The following is an 18,976-nucleotide window of genomic DNA, read 5'->3' as shown; positions in this document are numbered from 1 at the left end:
CTTTGGATTGTTGAATTCTGCAAGTTGCCTTTTGCACAATTCTGCGATTCCAGACTGACAGCGATTGCTCATTTGAACGCATTTAGACAGTTAGGTTCCTGTGTATGTGTACCTGAAACGACACTGAGCCCCGGGGTGCTGGGTCGGGAGCTGACCTCTCTGACCTCGGTGTCGTCTGAAGTACTACCCACACCCGAGCAGCTCTCCAGCTCCTGCAATCGTTCCTCCTGCTTCAGGTCTGCAGCTTCTGCAACACAGATTCATTAACTGTAGAAAACGGCATATCCACACACACATAAAGACACCCAGGGCATCCCCGTGGAGGGCTCTCATTTACGTGCTCATTTGTAATAATGCAGGTCTCAATTGGTCTTCGGAGTCTACTTTTCCACTGCCTAGAACTGAAACAAACCCCAGCAAAGGAAAAAACAATCACTCATTCTCGCTTTCTAGTGTTTGTGATACAAAACGGGCAGGGAGACAAGACCACACACAGACTGCCGTATGCCTGCTACTGGCACAGTCTGGTTTTACATTTCTTATTCACAACTGCATGATTCATAACATAATCAGCCCTGTTTATAGGATTATCATTAGGGGTTGTCACAACAACCAAATTTCAGTAATGGATACCAACAATATTATTTCAATTAAAAAAATTCCTGATACAACAAAAACTTATATGCTACTTAACACATTGTTTTCATTAAAAAAAAGTTAAATGTTAATTATGTTAATTATGCATATAAGTTAAATGTTAACTATGTTAATTATCAAACTGAACTAAAACAATGGTAAATATAATTAAAGTGTTTATTCAAGTAAATGGTCAGTAATGCAGAAAAAAAGAGTAGTGAGTGATGTCAATTTAAAAATATATATATTCATTATTTAATATCATTATTATTAATCAGGCTGCATTGTTTTATAAATAATAATATTATTTTATTATTTTTATATCTTTAACATTATTATTAGTATTATTATAAATAATAACAATAATAATAATAATAATCAGGCTGCATTGACACTTCAAGTCCCAAAGCACAGATCCAAAGCTTTGATACAAATTGTTTTCTTTTTCTTTCTTTTTTTGCCCCACTTGATTCATTCTTGAATCAGGTCTCAAACTTGATTCATGTTTTCCTACCAGAAATTGTGACAGAAATGCAAAAAAAATTATATAAAAAAACACTTCAATAGTTTAAAAATGTGTATAAAAATAAAAGTAAAAATTATTTAAAATGGTTAATTTACGTTCATAAAATCCTATAAAAATTAGTTGACAGGTTTATTGGCAGGTTCTCAAGGGACACTTTAGGTTAATATTTTAGATAACAGGGGATGCTTGGGAAACCCTCCACTGAAAGCTATAGTTTTATACATACACAGGTATAATACGTTTAATAAATGCCATCTTTGGACGAGTGATATCAGCAGTTTTGTGTTACTAAATTGTGTATTTTAGCATGGCTGGAACGCTGTATTTCCCAGCAGCCAGGAACAGAGCTAAATTTATTAAAGAGTTTCATGACTCTATTTAGTAAAGCCAAATCTGAATACTAACACTCTAACCTGAAGCTTCAAACTGAACCATCCTTGTATGGGTTCAGCTCTCACCTGAGTCACTCGGCAGAACCTCCACGCTCCACGCCTCGCTCGTCGTCTCAGAGATGGTAGAACCGTACGGGTCCAGCAGCACCGGCAGACACAGCAAGCTGCCCAAGGCGTTCTCCGCCGCAGCCCCTGAGGAGAACACACACATAAGAAGCACATGGGTATGAGGCGTCTGTGATCTAAAGCAGCAGGTAGTCAGACTGTGACAGAGATGGCCAAAGGTTAATTGCAGCCTCCCTCCTCACACACAGACACAGACACGCGTCCGCGGTATCATCAGGGTTGTGACTTTGAAGTGTGGATCGAGCCAAGCATCACTCATAACCTCATTATTCTCTCAACCAGAATCCCACACAGCACCTCCTCTCTCCGAAACACTCCCAACAGGAGCTGACGCCTAACAAGGCAGAAGAATGGAGATGGAGCGCTGGAAGGGGAGGGGGAGAGTGAACAGCCAGCATGGCGGGGGGGTGTTTGCATGTGTGCGGGGGCGTTTGATGGTCGGGCGGAAGCGGAGATCATGAGCGCTCCGTATGAAGCTCTCCACAGGTCACGTCTCCCCACATACACACGCATACGTACGTGCACAAGGGCAGGTTTGGTGGGCCTGCAGGAGAGCTTTCCCCCGCTGGCCCTGTTTACAGTGAGTGAGGCAGGGGCTCTGGGCCGCCCGTCTTTCAGGTGCATGATTAAATGAGTGGCACCCGCAGTAGTGAAACAATTAGAATTTCTGCCTCATTATCATGGTAATCTTATCAGTGGGATAATGAGGTATTAATGGATATTTAATGTGTATCTCATAACCCAATCCCTCGGAGAAAACACATAAGGAAATCGCTGTAAATTCACTTAATGATGGAAAAGTCCCCCAACGCCATATTCCGAGGAATGAAAAATGGAGGATGCAAATGAGAAGGAACCAAGGTCAATAAGACTGCAGGGACTGTGTGAATGTCAGAGAGAGGGAGGCGAGAAAGAGAGAGCACACTGAAGACAAGGGAACAGAGTGAAAAGAAGGGGTGGAGGGAGAGAGACTGACTGAAAGATAGAGGAAGAGATGGAATGTGGTGGGATTAAATGAGAAGCAGTTTTAGGTTGTTCTGCACATCACTCTGTTCCTGTACAGAAAAGTTACAAACACTTGACGTTTTCAAGTCAATAATCCTAACCCTATAGTCTTGATTTAGGAAAGGTTGAACTAGAGACCAAATTTATTTAGCCAAGACTGGGAGTTGGAAGAAATACACTGCCATTCAAATGTTTAGGATTAACAAGATTTTTTAAAGAAATACCTTTTGCTCCTCAAGGCTGCATTTATTTGATTATTTGATTAAAAATAGAGAAAAAAAAACATCAATATTGTGAAATATTTTTACAATTTAAAATCTACAGTTTTCTACTTTATTATACTTTAAAATATAATTTATTCCTGTGTTGCAAAGCTGAATTTTTTATCAGCCATTACTCCAGTCTTCAGTGTCACATGATCTTTCAGAAATCATTCTGATTTATTATCAATATTGGAAACAGTTGCGCTACTTAATTTGTTTTTTTTTTTGGAACCTGTGATACTTTTTTTAGGATTCTTTGATGAATAAAAAGTTTTAAAAAAAGAACAGCATCTTCACAATAGAAAATATCTAATTTGATAGTGTTAGATATTAAAATATCTAACTAGTATTTACTATACATTTTTATCAGTTTAACACATCCTTGCTGAATAAAAGTATTAATTTCTTTAAATTCTTAAAAATATAAAATGAATTACTGATCCCAAACTTTTGAACGGCAGTGTACATTACACTATATTTTGTAAACTGTTTTCAGATTTTGTCTGAATGAGCTTTATTGCAACAGCAATCTAATTTGAAGGTGTAACTCAACTCATAAAAACAGATACATTTATAACTATTTCATGTTGCTTAATGTCATGCAAATATTAATGAAAATGGCTAAAATTACAAATGATTTGTAAGAATGTCTTCAATATGAAAACATAATTATAGAATATAATTACAATAACAGAATCTATTGCTTTCTTCAGCTCCTTATTTGAGAATTGCAACTTTTCAGCTAACCACAAGGTGGCAGTAATGGATTTGCTGACCACTATGCCAATATGAACTCATGTCATTTTCCGAACTCATCAAATGTGTAATTTGCTCTTGAATCCCAAACAAAATGTCAAAATCAACTTTAAAATTGAAAGTGAAATTTCAATTGCAAAGAGAGGAAAAACTACTAAAGGTTATATGAACTTTATATGACCTATATGAAACTAGCACACTACAAAAAATGCATAGCATTATAACTGTAGCCATGACTGCAATTTGCAGTATTTGCAGAGATGCAATCGTACCTGCTATCTCCTGCAGTCGGTCCTCATCCATGTTGGGATCAAAGTCACTGCCCAGGACATCAGTGCTCCAAGTCTCACTGACCGTCTCAGAAATGTCCCGGTCATCTGTCAGTCCCATCATGTCCCGAATCTCAAACTTACGCAGCTTATCGTCCAAATTATCCTGTGTAGTGGCTACATAAAGAACAACCCAGAGTAATAATTAAGCTAAACCACTCTAACTGTAAAATTCTACAACAAATCATATTTGGTTTGTTGCTAGAGATGGTGAAATACTCAAAAACACACATTCACCTTGTTCATGTTCCAGTAGCTGCAAGGCCTCTGCACCATTGCTTCCAGACGGCCCTGGTCCTCCTTCTGACACAGACTCCACCTCCAAGTCCAAAGAAGAAACTGAATTGGAGCGGTTAGACGGCCCTGCAGACAGGCCACATTTATTCATATTAACTAACAAGCTACTACTAACTTAGTTGATGGTATTATCCAACAGAACACTTATTGCAACAACAGTCCTCCCACAAAAAAAACTAAACAAATTTAAAACAACAGATAATATCCATGCCTGGGCTTAATGTCCCTGTCTGGCTGCAAGTAAAGTGATGTGACGTGACATAAAAATTAAATTAAATTAAATTAAATTAAATTAAATTAAATTGAAATTAAATTAAATTAAATTAAATTTTAAAATTAAATTAAACATAAAATTAAATTAAACAAAATGAAATAAAATGAAATATTAAAAAAAGACAAAAATTATATTAAATAACAAAAAAAATTAATGAATTAAATGAAAATGTCAATTTAATTAAAAAAATTAAATAAAATAATTAAAAAAAGAGAGATATAAACTAGCAATCCTTTCAAATATTAGATTTTATTACAAAAGGTAATAATGGAAAAGAAAATGTCAGGTGGATATTAGTGGCTGCATATAGCACACAAAAGTGGAAACACTTCAGGTGTTTCGAAGTCGTCATCGGATTGGTTGAATTATACAGGATTTCCGGGAGACGTGTGTGTGGCGTTCTTTAACATTCTGCCTGAAAACAAAGATGCCATGACGCCAAACCCCCTCACGAAAGAAGAAAGCCATCGTGTTTACAGCTGTGACGACGAGCACTTTTCAGGATCAACTAAACGCTGGATATTCAAAAGTATGTGAAATATTTAAAGTTCGCGGCATAGAATCTTTACAATACGTCCGAGAGTTTTACACAGCAGTCTGTTATTGTGGCGACAATTTCCACGCCCCGAAACGTGACGCTGAACGAAACGAACTGTGATTGCTTGTTTGACATGTCGGTCAAATGGCCTCATGGGCGGGCCTTGGCCAATGAAAGCTCCCATGGATTCGGGATTCTAGGTGGATATGGGACAACTCATGTACAAGAGAGCCATCTGCTGGTTGTCTGATGAAAACACACCCTCAGAAATGCCCTCCAGGTTGTCACTGCAGAGTGAGAAGCGCAGCGTTTTGTCAGGTTTGCCGTGCAGTTTGGTGTCATCAACAGGGGCATCTCCTTGTCCACCGTCTCCAAGATGCAGAGTCAGAACCTACGTACAGACACGGCAGTCACTTTCCAATAACACTATACTTGTTAACTACTACAATTGGACCTTCACAGCATGACATCGACTAAAGTTTCTGACCTCGTTTTCAGACATCATCCCAGGTACGGTCTGCAGTGAGGTTCCCAGCGAGATGACTAGTACTTCCTCAGGTGTGACCTCCTGCAGAGACTCCTGGGAGCTGGCTTCAGTCTCACCCTCCTGAGCCATGTTAGATCGGCTTCGGCTGCGAGAGCCTGCTGGGTGAGGAAGAGCAGGAATGGAGACAAACTGTTAAGGTTAGAGAAACAGCAAGGCTGCTAAGTGTGTTAGCAAAAGCCTGCATGAGAATTAGCACTCACAAATGCTCAAAAATCACAACAATAACATACAAGTGAACAAACTGTGAAAACAAACTTTCTTTTCAAAAAAGAACTGTGGCAACATAGCTTTTACAGATAACACTTTAAGATGATAAACGTGTTTTGTTCCAGACTGCTTAAAGACAAATTGGACTGCTTCTTTTTATGACTGATGAAACCTAATTCTAATGTGTTAAAAACTTTGTACCATTCATTGAAACTGGAATGGATAAAACAAGAGCAAACAAATCAAATGAAGAAAACAGCTTGTGTGGAATATGATGGAAAAGGTGCAGGTACATCTTACAAAATGTATGACACTCATAAACAGTCTTGCTTGTCTGAGCAACTACAGCTACATTTATATTGCTAGAGGCAAGGAACGCAGCCCAGATGTGCTACATCGAGAAGGAAAATGCATAGCAGGAACATACACGGCAGACACAGCAAGCGCTGGCAAAGCATGGGTGAAGCAGTGAGAGACTGGACAGAGGTATTTGTACATGTCGGTCACGGCAGAGTGTCAGGGTTACCCACCAAATGGGGTTACTAAGGGTATATGAGCGGAAAGGGCAGTAGCAGAGGGCTCCCAACACGTTATGGCTGCCAACTGTTGTCCTGATGATCATTGGCAGCAAGGCAAGAAAAAAGGTGGAGGAGACAGAAGGGGGAAGTCAGAGAGTTGGTGAATAAGATAAACAGTGTGTAAAAGATCAGTAAATGCGTGTAAGAACAGACAGTAATTAATTAATAGAAGACCACTAACTAGTGTCCATTAGCTGTTTCAGCATCCTTATGACTCCACTCTTAAACCTCCCATGCTCATGCTGATTACTATATATCAATATAGATTAACATGTAGCTAAGCAAACAGCACTATGCTCCATGCAGGGAAAAAAACATAACAGATATATTGGGCAAAATCATCAACAAAAAAATAAATGAATTACCTTGATTAAACCTTTTTATCTTGGACTTTTTCCTCTAAGCTCATTTTAAGATTGCTGTCTCCGTGAAAAATACATGGGATGCCAGGTAAGATTTTTTTTGGTGAATTAAAAAAAAGTTTTTTTTTTGTTTATGTTTGTTGTTGTCATCCTCATATTTTAAAATAATAACAACAAATAGTAGTAGCATTATCTTATTTATCTTATTATTAGTAGTAGTATTTAATAATCGTATTTAATCTTTAATAATTTGTTGTAGTAGAAGTATTAGTTGTGGTATTATCTTATAACCATAATAATAAATTATTACTGTCATCCATTAAATAAAAAATTATTAGTATTATTATTATAACAATATAATTTATTTAAAAATAGCGAGTGTGCATCCTTAACTACACAATCATTTAAACAACCAGTTACTAATAACACGGATTTAAGTTTCACATCCTTAGTGCACAAAACTTACTTTCAATATGAACATCACTGAAAGTAATGATACTTGCAGTTCAATAAGTGAGTCAGATACCCTTCTTGACTGACTCAGTAGGATGAAATAATTGATTCAATTCTTTTTGAACAATTTCAAAGAACCAGAATAAAGTGTCATTCATTATTGAATCAAATTATACTCTGCTGCACTTTCTCAGAGTAATCAGAGGGTTAGTCTCCAAAGAATCTGCAGCAATCAACATGCGGTGAAGTTAATGTAGAAGGAATACCAATAGGGAGTCTGTTCTTCTTGTTGGCGGGTGTGGTAGCTGGGGAGAGCTGGGGTGTGTTAGAGGGCGTGAGCTCCAGGCTGTTGCTCTTTGTCGTGCGGGACTGAGGTACATTGGCTAGTAGGGTTTCCAGAGCCAGGTGGTCTTCTTCTCTGAGCTGATCTCCTGCAGTGACACTACGCACAAAGTCCACCTGAACACAGAAATGAGGTTAAAGACATTTCTTTTTCTCCCAAACATGCCATCAAGCAATCACTCCAAGTTGATATCCAGTGAAATAAGGCCTGCAAGGATGTACAACTAGCTTTCTTTACATCTTCAGGTAATTTTTTTACTTATTCTTAATCAGTGCTGGTAATTAAAAGCAGGTGGGCCTCATTATTCAGCTATCATCATTAGTGAATTTCAAACAGTGAGTCTAATGCAATAACAACATAGGAGTCGGGCTAATTGGCTCTGTAAATGACAGTGTGATGATGAACATCTTGCTGCTCACGCTGAGAAGAAAAACACAGGGAAACGGAGGGTTATTGGCTCTTGGCAGTGTTGGGCAGAAAGAGTTAAAGCATTAGGACTGTAAAGGTATGCAGTCTGACTGTTACTGCTATATTAATGGGATGGGTTTAGACATGTTCTGCTGAGGTTTGAAAGAGGGTGAGGTAGACGAGTCATTTTTCATTGATCTGAATCTTGTGTACCAGCTAAGTACAGTAAAAGCGCTGAGATATGTTTTGATTGGAGCTGTCAAATTAATAAAAAGTGATTATTCATGTTAAATTAATTACATGACACAGTGATTAATTAAATTAACTGCAAATTATTGAACAGCAATATTACATAAAAGCTCTCAAATGAAGAAAACTCAATCCTGCTACAATAATCTAATGTCTTTGAATTGACATCACAAAAAGTGTCTTTAGAAGTTTGCTTTATCCTCATATAATTAGCATAAGCCTGTCACAGGCCTACAGTCCACAGTAATCCATTGTGCAATCAATCCGTCTTAGTGTTAACGTTTTTGTGTGCTGATTCACATGCAGGTGATTAAACGTGGTCATTTTAGTATCACATTATATTTTCTATAATTGTAGTAAATTACAATTTAAATGGACAGTCCTAGTTTACTGAAGGTAGACTAGTTCGTGAATATGACAATGTTTAGGACATCCCACTGTCTGCTAAACTGTTCAGAAAATATTGAATGCGATTTTCATGCGCATCTCGTCAGTAAAGCCGTTTCTGCATTTACTACACAGAGCTGTAGTTCACTGACAAGCTACAAAAATCGATTTTGCGTAGCTTGTCAGTGAACTACAGCTCTGTGTAGTAAATGCCGCTCCATCTGAAAGCATGTGCTGGAGATTTACTACTAATCACAGAAGCGCTTTACTGACGAGATGCGCATGAAAATTGCATTCGATTGTTTGCACAGCCCTAGTTCAAACTATAAACATTTTCATGAAGTCTTAACATGTCAGGCAGGCAAAGGATGTGAAACTGCAAAGGAATTCTCATGTAAGTCATAGTGCAACTTATTACGAAACTGCAGACCAATATTTTAGAGGGATGTGATTTCACTGTGACCATGTGAACAACCCATTAAGCTCATTTGTACTTCTGATGATGTAATCATACAACTCAGATGAAGTTAAAGGGTTAGTTAAGTTCACCCAAAAATGAAAATTCTGTCATTAATCACTCACCCTCATGTTGTCCCAAACCCGTTAGAACTTTGTTCATCTTCGGAACACAAATTAAGATATTTTTTATGGAATCCGAGAGCTCTATGACCTTCCCATAGACAGCAAGGATATTATCATGATCAATGTCCTTGTTACGTTTTTGTGTGTTGATCGTGGTTAATGACAGAATTTTCATTTTTGGGTGAACTATCCCTTTAACTTCCTTCCACACATCTCTTTCTTCACTACATTACATACCAGAGCTAAAAGTTGATTGTGAGTCATGTAAAACACCGTCCGTGTGAGGCCCTCCAGTAAATTCATTGATGACATAGGTGGAGTCTCGACAGCTCTTCCACCGATGACGACATCCAAAAAGGCAGCAACACACGTCTAAAAAAATTAAAAAATCAATGAGTCAATCCTCAAAAAGAGTGTTGGAACATGTTAATGAACCATTTAACATTTCCTGGTTATGATTGGAATAGCATACTACTAACACGATTTGTGTCATACACACAATGTACTTTGTGCAGTATGTTAATATGCTGTATGTATGGAATACCCAGATGACATTTACTAAAATATGATTTAACCTTTAAAAGAAAGGAGTATGTTCAATAGCATATTACATTTTGTGGTCAAATTGTATTAAGAATCATGAAATTTCACTGGTGTTGGTTGGTTTCCACTACTGAAATGTTGCTATTGTTATCATATTACACTGTAAACTGGCCAGTATGCAATATGCCAATAGTCTATGTTAATCTTCATATAGTGACGAGATAAAAAAAAAAAAGACAATCGGAAAAAAGGAGCTTCAGAATTCTGGGTTTGTTTCTTGCCTTATCAAACTTGGATAAGCTGCTTTTACGTCGAGGATCTCCATCATCTGCATCAGACATGGCTAACTGCTGCAACAACTGCCCCACCTAAAACATCAAATTAGGTTTTATTTTTTAGAATATATTAATAATCACAGCCAGACATGAACCACACTAAATATTTGCGTCAGGAAAAGGGTTTTATTGACTTATATGGCTAGATGTTTTTCTATAGTGTCACCCATGCTGGTCATATGGAACAGCAAACATAATCACAGTACAATTTATGAACAAACGATTCTTATAATTTGGTTATTAAATTGCTGACTGGTTCTTCATGCAACAATTGTAGGCCTAGTTCAAGTTACAGTTTTTTAAAATATACTGTTTTGATGAATATTTTAAAGTTTAGTAATGCTATATATTTAAGTACAAATAAAACGGTGTACATTCTACTGTCAGCATTTTTTATTTCTAGCTGACAGCAGTTGAAGAAAGACCCTCACATTACAGTTGTTTTGTAATATACTGATGCAACAACATTATCCTCTACCTGCATGAGGTTGAAACGTGCCACCTCATTGATGGGTGCATCTGAGATGATGCCGTACTGTTCAGGGTTGACGATGGCTGGACAGATGAAGCAGGTGAGCAGCAAGTCGGTGCACATCGTCCTCACCTCCCGGACCTCTAACCTCTCCACCCGTGCCAGCGTCTTATACATCTGAGACACAATCCAGCGCAGGCTTTGTGGGAAGCAATAGGTGTTCTGCTTCAGGTAGCCAATAAAGGTATTGACCAGGGCTACCAGCTTGGCCTCATTGGCCTCCACTGCTGCCTGAACTTTCCTGCGGTACTCATCTGTGCCTTTCTCCCCAAACAGACGCTCCTGCTGGGCCGGGGTAAAGCGCTCTATCAGTTTGCCTGGATCTGTCTCTAGATGGTCCTCGTCCTCCACCAGCAATTGCATGATGGGCTCGTGGAGGGTTGCAGTGAGGAAAAGCTTAGCTGAATACAGGCCCTCAGAGAAGAGTTTGAAGAGGATGCTGAAGGCACACGTGCCTCGCCGTAACAGACGACGAGGGTTGTCACTTTCCTTTAGCTCAAATTCCACCAAATAACGTAGCACCTGGACAAAGTAGGACAGCACAATGTGGTATGTGTTATAAATAATCCAGACATAAGCAACGTCGGGGTCATGGAGTGCCGATGTCCTGCAAAGTTTAGCTCCAACCCTGAAAAAACACTCACCTGCCTGTAGCCCTAGTAATTCTGAAGACCTTGATTAGCTTGTTATGGTGTGTTTGATAACAGTTGTAGCTAAACTCTGCAGGACAGCGGCACTCCAGGACCGACGTTGCCTATCCCTGACTAATACTTAAGAAGTAAAATAAAAAATAAATAAATATATATAAAATAATAAATAAACCAAATAAATTAAATAAATATTATATTTAATAATTAGTACTGTCAAAATTAGCACGTTAACGCAGGTGATTAATTTTTCCAGTTTAATGGCGTTAAAAATATTTAACTCAGTTAATGCAGGGGCGGAGACTAGGGTTGAAGGATTGTTTATTTAGACGCAGAACGTCTTTACGATCACATTAAAAAGGAGACTTTTCAGACATGCGCTTTAACTTTGCCTCAGCGCCAAGCGCTAGTCAAACGAGCACAGAAACTATACAGGTGACGAAGCAGCTTCAGTAAAACAACAGTGAACTGTGGTCAGATGAGATGTTGTCAGGCCATATGTCAGTAAAATGAATTTTCCTCTCATGTCTGCCGTTATACTGTGCTTGTAACACGTGTTCTTCAATTACATGCACAAATGCACCGGCGCACTGTATACCATTTCATATTAAAGCGCAATAATATATAAAAAGTTGTGAGAAATTTAAATGCATGTCAGATCTGCGGCAAGTTCAGCTGCGGCGGCTTTTAAAGTAATAGCAGCCAAAAAACCTAATAAACCAGCTGCTGTGAAGTCTGTTAATCAAAGAACAAAAGAAAAAAAAAAAAAGAGGAAATCTATAACTTTTGTAGCTTTAAGTATTATCAATATTTAATTTAGAATTTAGTGTCTGATAACTTTACTGAATTTCTGTATAGTTCCTACTTGCTGAAGGGCACAGACAGCAAAATATGACATTTATTATAATGGGTTTATGTGAAGATTCTATATTTAATTCAGAATTTAGTGTTTGATAACTTCAACAATCTCTATATTTCTGCTGAAGGGCACAGGTAAATATGACATTTATTATAATGGGTTTATGTGAAGATTGTTTCAAGCTAAATTATAAGTTGTTATTTTTTTAAAAGTCTAATAAATGTTCAAATTGATAGCTCTCATTTATTTTGTAATGTTGAATGGCTATAATGATTAAATATTAAGGGGGAAAAAATCTATTTCATAGATACATCAGTGACACTCGCCTTCAGTCATAAAAAAGATCCCACTACACAAATATTTAAAAATACACTGTCTTTGTGTTGTTTCTACATTAATTTGAAGATTGCATGTGAAATTATTGCAATATTAAATTATATTAAAAAACTTTGTGTAAAATGTGATTAATCTTATTTAACATTATTTTAATTTTAATTTCAGAAAAAAATGTGTGATTAAGTAGTTAATTTTTTTCAATCAATTGACAGCACTAATAATAATAAATATGCCCAAAATGATATACTATAATAAATAAAATAATATTTTTAAAATTCTATTTCTACCACTACACACATATATCTTATGTACCTGCAGCAGGTAGCATTCATCCTCTTGCATGATGCAGTTGCCATAGAGGGAGGTGAAGACTGTGTGTATGACCCCCTGCGTGTGTTCATGACTGAGTCTTTCACCTGCCACCAGACAAGATGCCACCAATCGTGGGTTCTCCCTCAAGCGGCCCAAGAACTCCCCATAGATGCTCTCCTGAAAGCCCAGTGTTTTATAACCATCCACAAACTGTGTGTCCTCCAGAACCTTGGCATGCTGACAGCATTCCGCAGGAGAGGCCTCCGCACTAGAGAGGAAAGAAATGCATTCAGAGAACTGGACTGCAGAGAATCATGTGATTAAATCTGATCACGCTGGAGATGTACTGTAATGAATGTGCAAATGCAATTCAGCTGGTTACGCCAACTACTCAATACAAGCTTATAAAATCCCAACTGAATATCAAAGTGGCTGTCTTGAACAAACTTGAATGTTGTTTAAAGATGTTTCTAGTATCAAAAACTTTGAAACAAGTTCAGCAATAGTTTACCCAGAAGTAGGGATGTTCATTTCGGTTATTTTTCCTAACCGACAACCGATACTCGTTAACCGATTATTAACCGTTAACCGACAAGATTATTTTAAATTCGAATTTAATTAAATTAGAAAGGATACGTGTCTGTGACCCGTTAAAAAATACTAGCATTTGTTTACTGGGGATTAATTTTACATGCGCAAAAAGCAGCAAACAACAGAACATGAGGATTCACATGGTCATCATATCACATCACGCACCTGCAGCGCTTCTGAGAGAAGAAAAACATAATAAAGCTAGGCTATAGGCCTATATATATAAAACGATAAATAGGCCTATACGAGAAATATATTTTTACTTAATAAATTAAGAAAACGAAACAAAAACTGTGCAACAAGTAGCCTAGTATGCAGAGTTTCAGTTCATTTTTGTGCTGCGTGAAAGGAAACAGACAGCAGAAAGCGGCATCCTATTTTTCTTTAGGCTTATTTTACAAAAGCACAAAGATTTGTTTTTATTGTGAATGTACACAAATAAAGGCAAACCTTTTACAATTCCGATTATCTTTATGACTAAAAGGAGTAGTTCCTTCCACTGTTAGAAGGAAAAAATTCTAGGGATTGCGCCGGCGCCGCATGCACGCGCACAGTTAAGCATTGCTACCTTGACAATGCAGCCTGCTCATTATCATAATAAAATACAGTCAGTCAAACATATGGAAAAAACACACTGCTCAGTTTAAATATGTAGTAAAATATGTGCAATTAAGCGTTATCACTGCACCGCCGTGAATTATGTTATGCAAACCATTTTGTTTTACGTGGATATTGGAACGCGAGTGAAATAGGCTACATAATAAATTATATTTTGGCATTCAAATACATCGCTGATACGGAAACATTTGATATTGTGTCGAATGAGAGACGCAACGTTGGTTTCAGTTTTGTTTTAGCCTAAATTAATTTGTTTTAGAATCGTTTGAATTTGGCTTGTCGTTTAGCTATAGCTTCTTATATTTTAATTATTGTTCTTTTCTAAATACTGTTAATTGAAAGGATTTGTTGTGGAGTGAGGGGAACCAAAATAGCCTATCTATGTTTACAGTATTTATTATAATGTTTGTAAACATTTAATGTCGGCATTAGGCCTATTTCTGAATGAAATAATAAAATGCGACTTAGAGGCGAGTTATGGTTTTTTTTATAATAAATTTTTTTTTATACGTGTAGCGTATTTCAAACATGCAGCAAACCTTTTAAAAAAAATTTGAAAAATTACTAAAAAATAAATAAATAAATTACATTTTAAACCGTTTAACTGATTGTATTAATCGGTCAAAATTCTTCATGGTCGGTTAACGGTTAAAATGAACATCCCTACCCAGAAGTAATTTACTCAACTTCATGATGTTCCAAACCTGTATGACTTAATTGATTCATTCAACACAAAAAAATAACTTCTAGAGAATGTACAGGCTTCTCTCTTCCATAAATTGAAAGTGAACCGGAATCCAGGATTTTATATTTATATTTAATTTTTTCAAAGAAAGAAATTCATACGGGTTTGGAACAACATGAGGGTGAGTAAATGATGACAAAAACTTAATATTTTTAAAGTTTAGAATGAAAAAAAAAATGTATTAGTCAATCCGATGTCAGAACTTGCCAAGCCAGAATGCTCATTTGGCTCTTTCCCTAGTTTCAACCACTGAGATAATCTGCCATTTTGATTTTAGCGATTCTTCCGGTTCAGTTGATCAGGTAATGAGTCATGAAAGAAAATCACGAGGAGAGCCTGCTAGATTTACTGGTCTGGAGTGCAGTCACCTGGTGAGGATGAGGCGGTCGAGGTTGATCCTTTGCTGTTTGGCGATCCAGGCTGCACGGTAGAGCCTCTCTGCTGTCTTGAGCACCTCGTTGTTAAGCCGCTGGATGAGCTGCTTCTCTGACGCCACGTACAGCCGTTCCTGCTTCAGGTGGTGGGCCAGAGTGTGAATGTCTGGCTTCACCATCGTTCAGCTCAGCCACAGCGCTGAAGGTGGACAGCAGGACAAGCAAATTAGTGGCATTGCAGGATTATTTACAACAGCATTATGTCAGTAGAGCATGATGTAAATACTAATGTAAATTCAGTACAAGAAATTGGTGGATTATGAGCAACAAGACCTGAGCAGTATTATGTATATCCCAGGCAACAGAAGACATCGCAATTAAAAATAATAGTTATAGCATATATACACAACTGCATAAATAAACAACGGTTTTCAACGGGGTTCAGAGACAAAGAATATTGATCAAAAGACAATAGATTTCATTTGGAGCAGAGACCATAATTAATTAGACAAAAAAAACAGGCTGTGAGTGATGGAAGTAGAGTCTCTCTAGTACAGTTATTCTAGTCACATGAATGTGCTTTTACTGTTGCTCAAGATAAAGTTAAGTTAACTAGAATAAATCAACTAGAGATTTTGCAGTGACCTGGAAAACAGTGTTTTCAAAGACAGTCCGTTAAATATGCCGTAGTGTATTAAGTTCCTAAGTTGCATGAAGATTCTCAGGCTGATTGTTCCCTGCTGTCTCAGTTGTTCACAATTTTCTTGTACTAACAAAGTACGCATTTATATATTTGTAAAAACACAGTTTACTTTTTTAAGCATTGCCTGATCTGGACATCATGTCACACCAGTCATCCCATCCCATCCCACAAGTCAGCATCGAATAAGAGGTAAAAATACTTCTGGGAAGTAAGCAGAAGTATTCATCTAGCAGCAAGTTTGGTTCCTTCTGAAGTGTGTCATTAGTGTGGTATGAGATTTCACAACAGGGATTCAGTAGTATACCCTCATTATAACAGCTGGACAGCATATCTTAGATTTACACATACTGTACCTTAGTAGGATAAAAGCAAATGAGGCCTATTATGAAAGTAAAATCACTACACATAGAATTAATAAACAGAGCTGCTGAATAGCGCAAATCCAACTGTGTAAGACAAACAATCAAGCCTAAACAGGAAGACCACTCTATTTCCTCTGAGACGAGAGAGAATAGAGCAATTTTCATACAGGGAACTTACCAGACTATAAACATGGACATACAGCGTAAGAAAATTGCATGAATTTTATAAGGTCCAAAGGGCATGCTGAAGTAAAGCATTTTTTAATTACTTCACCTTTTTACCCAGAGTCAGCACACAGCAATGGCAACTACGCATTTAGCTTCGATGCGTTTCATTTAACCTCACGAAACTGCCATAAAAAGAAGCAAGGCATGAAATGCATCATTTCTGTTTATTTGTTCTATGCGCAAAACAGATGTCATAAACAAACTGTGCCAAAATCTTTGACCAAAATCATTCTACTGGTAAACAAATGCAGCACTGAGTATTAAGGATTATACAGCAGTAATCCTTTGCTAAATATGCACATAAATGTAATGACAATGACCATGCAAAGACCACAAACTCTTTTAGACAGTATCCTTCAACAGTCAAGCGCTTCTTAGTAGGGGGCTGTGCAAAAAATCGTATGCGATTTTCATGCGCATATCGTCAGTAAAGCCGCGTCTGGTGATTAGTAGTAAATCTCCAGCACGTGCTTTCAGATGGAGCGGCATTTACTACACAAGCTACGCAAAATTGCATTCATAATCGGCAATGAACCGCCTGGGATTTTGAACGTGATTTTGTGTAGCTTGTCAATGAACTATGGCTCTGCGTAGTAAATGCCGCTCCATCTGAAAGCACGTGCTGGAGATTTACTACTAATCACCAGAAGCGGCTTTACTGACGAGATGCGCATGAAAATCGCATTCGATTTTTTTGCACAGCCCTACTTCTGAGAAATGAAAAGAGATGGAGCGTGCAATTTGCTCTTGGTCGACGATGAATACATTAGGACTGTGCCCAGATCAAACTAAATTTCTAATGCTGATGTTACTCAAATATAAACTCTATATGATATACAGTCAAAATAATGTGAATAAACCCAAAATAATACAGTGAAGGACCAATCAGAGTGAAATGTTCCAAATTAAATGTGTATATCAATCAGTGTCATTTAGGGGTGCTCCGATCAGGGTTTTTGAGGCCGATCACAGAAAGCAGTATCTGCCGATACCGATCACCGATACCGATCTTTTTAAAGCCTTCTTTTTATCATTTATAACTTTTTAGAGTGATACTCCAATCAGGATTTTTAGACATTTATTCAAGGCCTGAATTTCATTTTTGAAAATGAGGGGAATTCCCCTCTAGGTGACTCTTGTGAGAGGGGAAGCAGCTTTCACAGGAGTCCGCTACTGATCCGTGGCTGTTTACCACAAACACAACATTTATCCATTATTTTGATTTCAAATTTAAACATTGTCAGTGAAAATGCTTTTTCAGCATTCCAATTCTTTTTTTCTTTTTTTTTTTTTACACAGTACAGTAATACACAGACATGTTTAAACACAATGGGCCTCATTCATGAAACATTCGTAAATATAGGAGTAAATTCTGAGTAATCTGCGCATAAAGCGGACCTTCCCGAAAACTCTCCTCCAGATTCACAAACACTTTGTACACATCAGATTTGATAGTTAAACATGTGTATGTTAATGAATTCCAATCATTCGTAAATAGGGCGCTCATGCACGCTCATTTACAATTAGCATAATCTATGAATTACAGCTACGTAAATTGCGTGTCCAGGAACGCAGTGGAATATTCTGGTCTACTTTCTCAGGTTTGGCTCCAGTATATTGCATAAATGCTAAAAACACTAATAGGCCATATGCCTAACAATAAATATTCAATAACGGGTGTCTACCAAAGCGTTTTTAGCCATCTGAAAAACTGTCAGGCGCTCTTCTTAAAACGACCAGCTGGTGGTGCTGGACGCTTTGGTGGCACAGCGTTTTTCTAGCTGAGCCTGAGAGACGCTTTGGTTGCTATGATTTGAAATATCCATGGCAGTAACATATTACTAGTATCTCATTTTAAGAATATTACTGAATATAAAAATTCAGTAACCAGCAATATGAACTTCTCTATTGTTGTTCAGTTGTTGTACAAGTAGGATGATTGGTCGGTGTATTTGTCCCGCCCCTCCTCCATTGATTGGACGGCTGGGTAAAAAGTGAAAGTGACAAGCAGTTTATCAACTCCCAGCTGAGAAGAACAACTTCAGTTTGTAATGACTTTAATTTGTATACTCGAATTGAAATATAAATTAATATCTTACGCTCATGTTTTTTTTTTCTTCCCTTCCAATTTTTCTTTTTCTTTATCTTTTTCTTCTTTTTTTTTCTTTTGTTCTGTATGTTCAGATGACATTGTACATATTGCTGATAAATGTTGTGTACTCTATACAAAGTTGTATATCTTTAATGTCATCTTTGTGATGTTTGCATTCATAATAAAAAAAAAAACCGGGGCAAACGACCTGGTAAAATATTATGATGGCAGTGCATCAAATGTCAGAGTCATCAGTTTGCCAAAAAGAACTCCGAATGTTTTACGCAGCATTTACACGTGGTAGGGAGCAGGTGTAACTTTCTTTCCTACCAACTAACATTTTGAAAATACGAACACTTTCAAGAATCCGAAAATTTACGTCAGAACTGCTTTACGAACGATTTACACAAGAATTCGTTCTGTTCGTGTTTCATGAACGAG

At 37.3% G+C, this 18,976-nt stretch overlaps 1 protein-coding gene across 6 annotated transcripts in view; it reads right to left on the bottom strand.

Moving 5' to 3' along the window:
* Nucleotides 1-18,976, bottom strand: part of gapvd1 (GTPase activating protein and VPS9 domains 1) — a 52,687-nt gene that overhangs the window by 17,766 nt on the left and 15,945 nt on the right. For 2 of the 6 annotated variants that reach the window (XM_016231870.1, XM_016231872.1), the window contains exons 2-14: nt 15,145-15,349; nt 12,823-13,090; nt 10,615-11,190; nt 10,083-10,169; nt 9,496-9,630; nt 7,556-7,748; nt 6,427-6,507; nt 5,630-5,787; nt 5,404-5,533; nt 4,271-4,396; nt 3,977-4,150; nt 1,621-1,746; nt 113-247 (exon numbers count right to left, since the gene is read on the bottom strand). In XM_016231870.1, coding sequence (XP_016087356.1) covers nt 113-247; nt 1,621-1,746; nt 3,977-4,150; nt 4,271-4,396; nt 5,404-5,533; nt 5,630-5,787; nt 6,427-6,507; nt 7,556-7,748; nt 9,496-9,630; nt 10,083-10,169; nt 10,615-11,190; nt 12,823-13,090; nt 15,145-15,329 — 2,374 coding nt within the window. In that variant the 5' untranslated portion in view covers nt 15,330-15,349. The remainder of the gene's footprint in view (nt 1-112; nt 248-1,620; nt 1,747-3,976; nt 4,151-4,270; nt 4,397-5,403; nt 5,534-5,629; nt 5,788-6,426; nt 6,508-7,555; nt 7,749-9,495; nt 9,631-10,082; nt 10,170-10,614; nt 11,191-12,822; nt 13,091-15,144; nt 15,350-18,976) is intronic. The other 4 variants (XM_016231874.1, XM_016231876.1, XM_016231871.1 and 1 more) reach the window with 3 other exon arrangements.

Source organism: Sinocyclocheilus grahami, unplaced genomic scaffold (assembly GCF_001515645.1).
Source record: "Sinocyclocheilus grahami isolate Dianchi unplaced genomic scaffold, SAMN03320097.WGS_v1.1 scaffold401.1, whole genome shotgun sequence".
NCBI lineage: Eukaryota > Metazoa > Chordata > Actinopteri > Cypriniformes > Cyprinidae > Sinocyclocheilus > Sinocyclocheilus grahami.
This window is presented reverse-complemented; position numbering and strand designations above follow the sequence as displayed.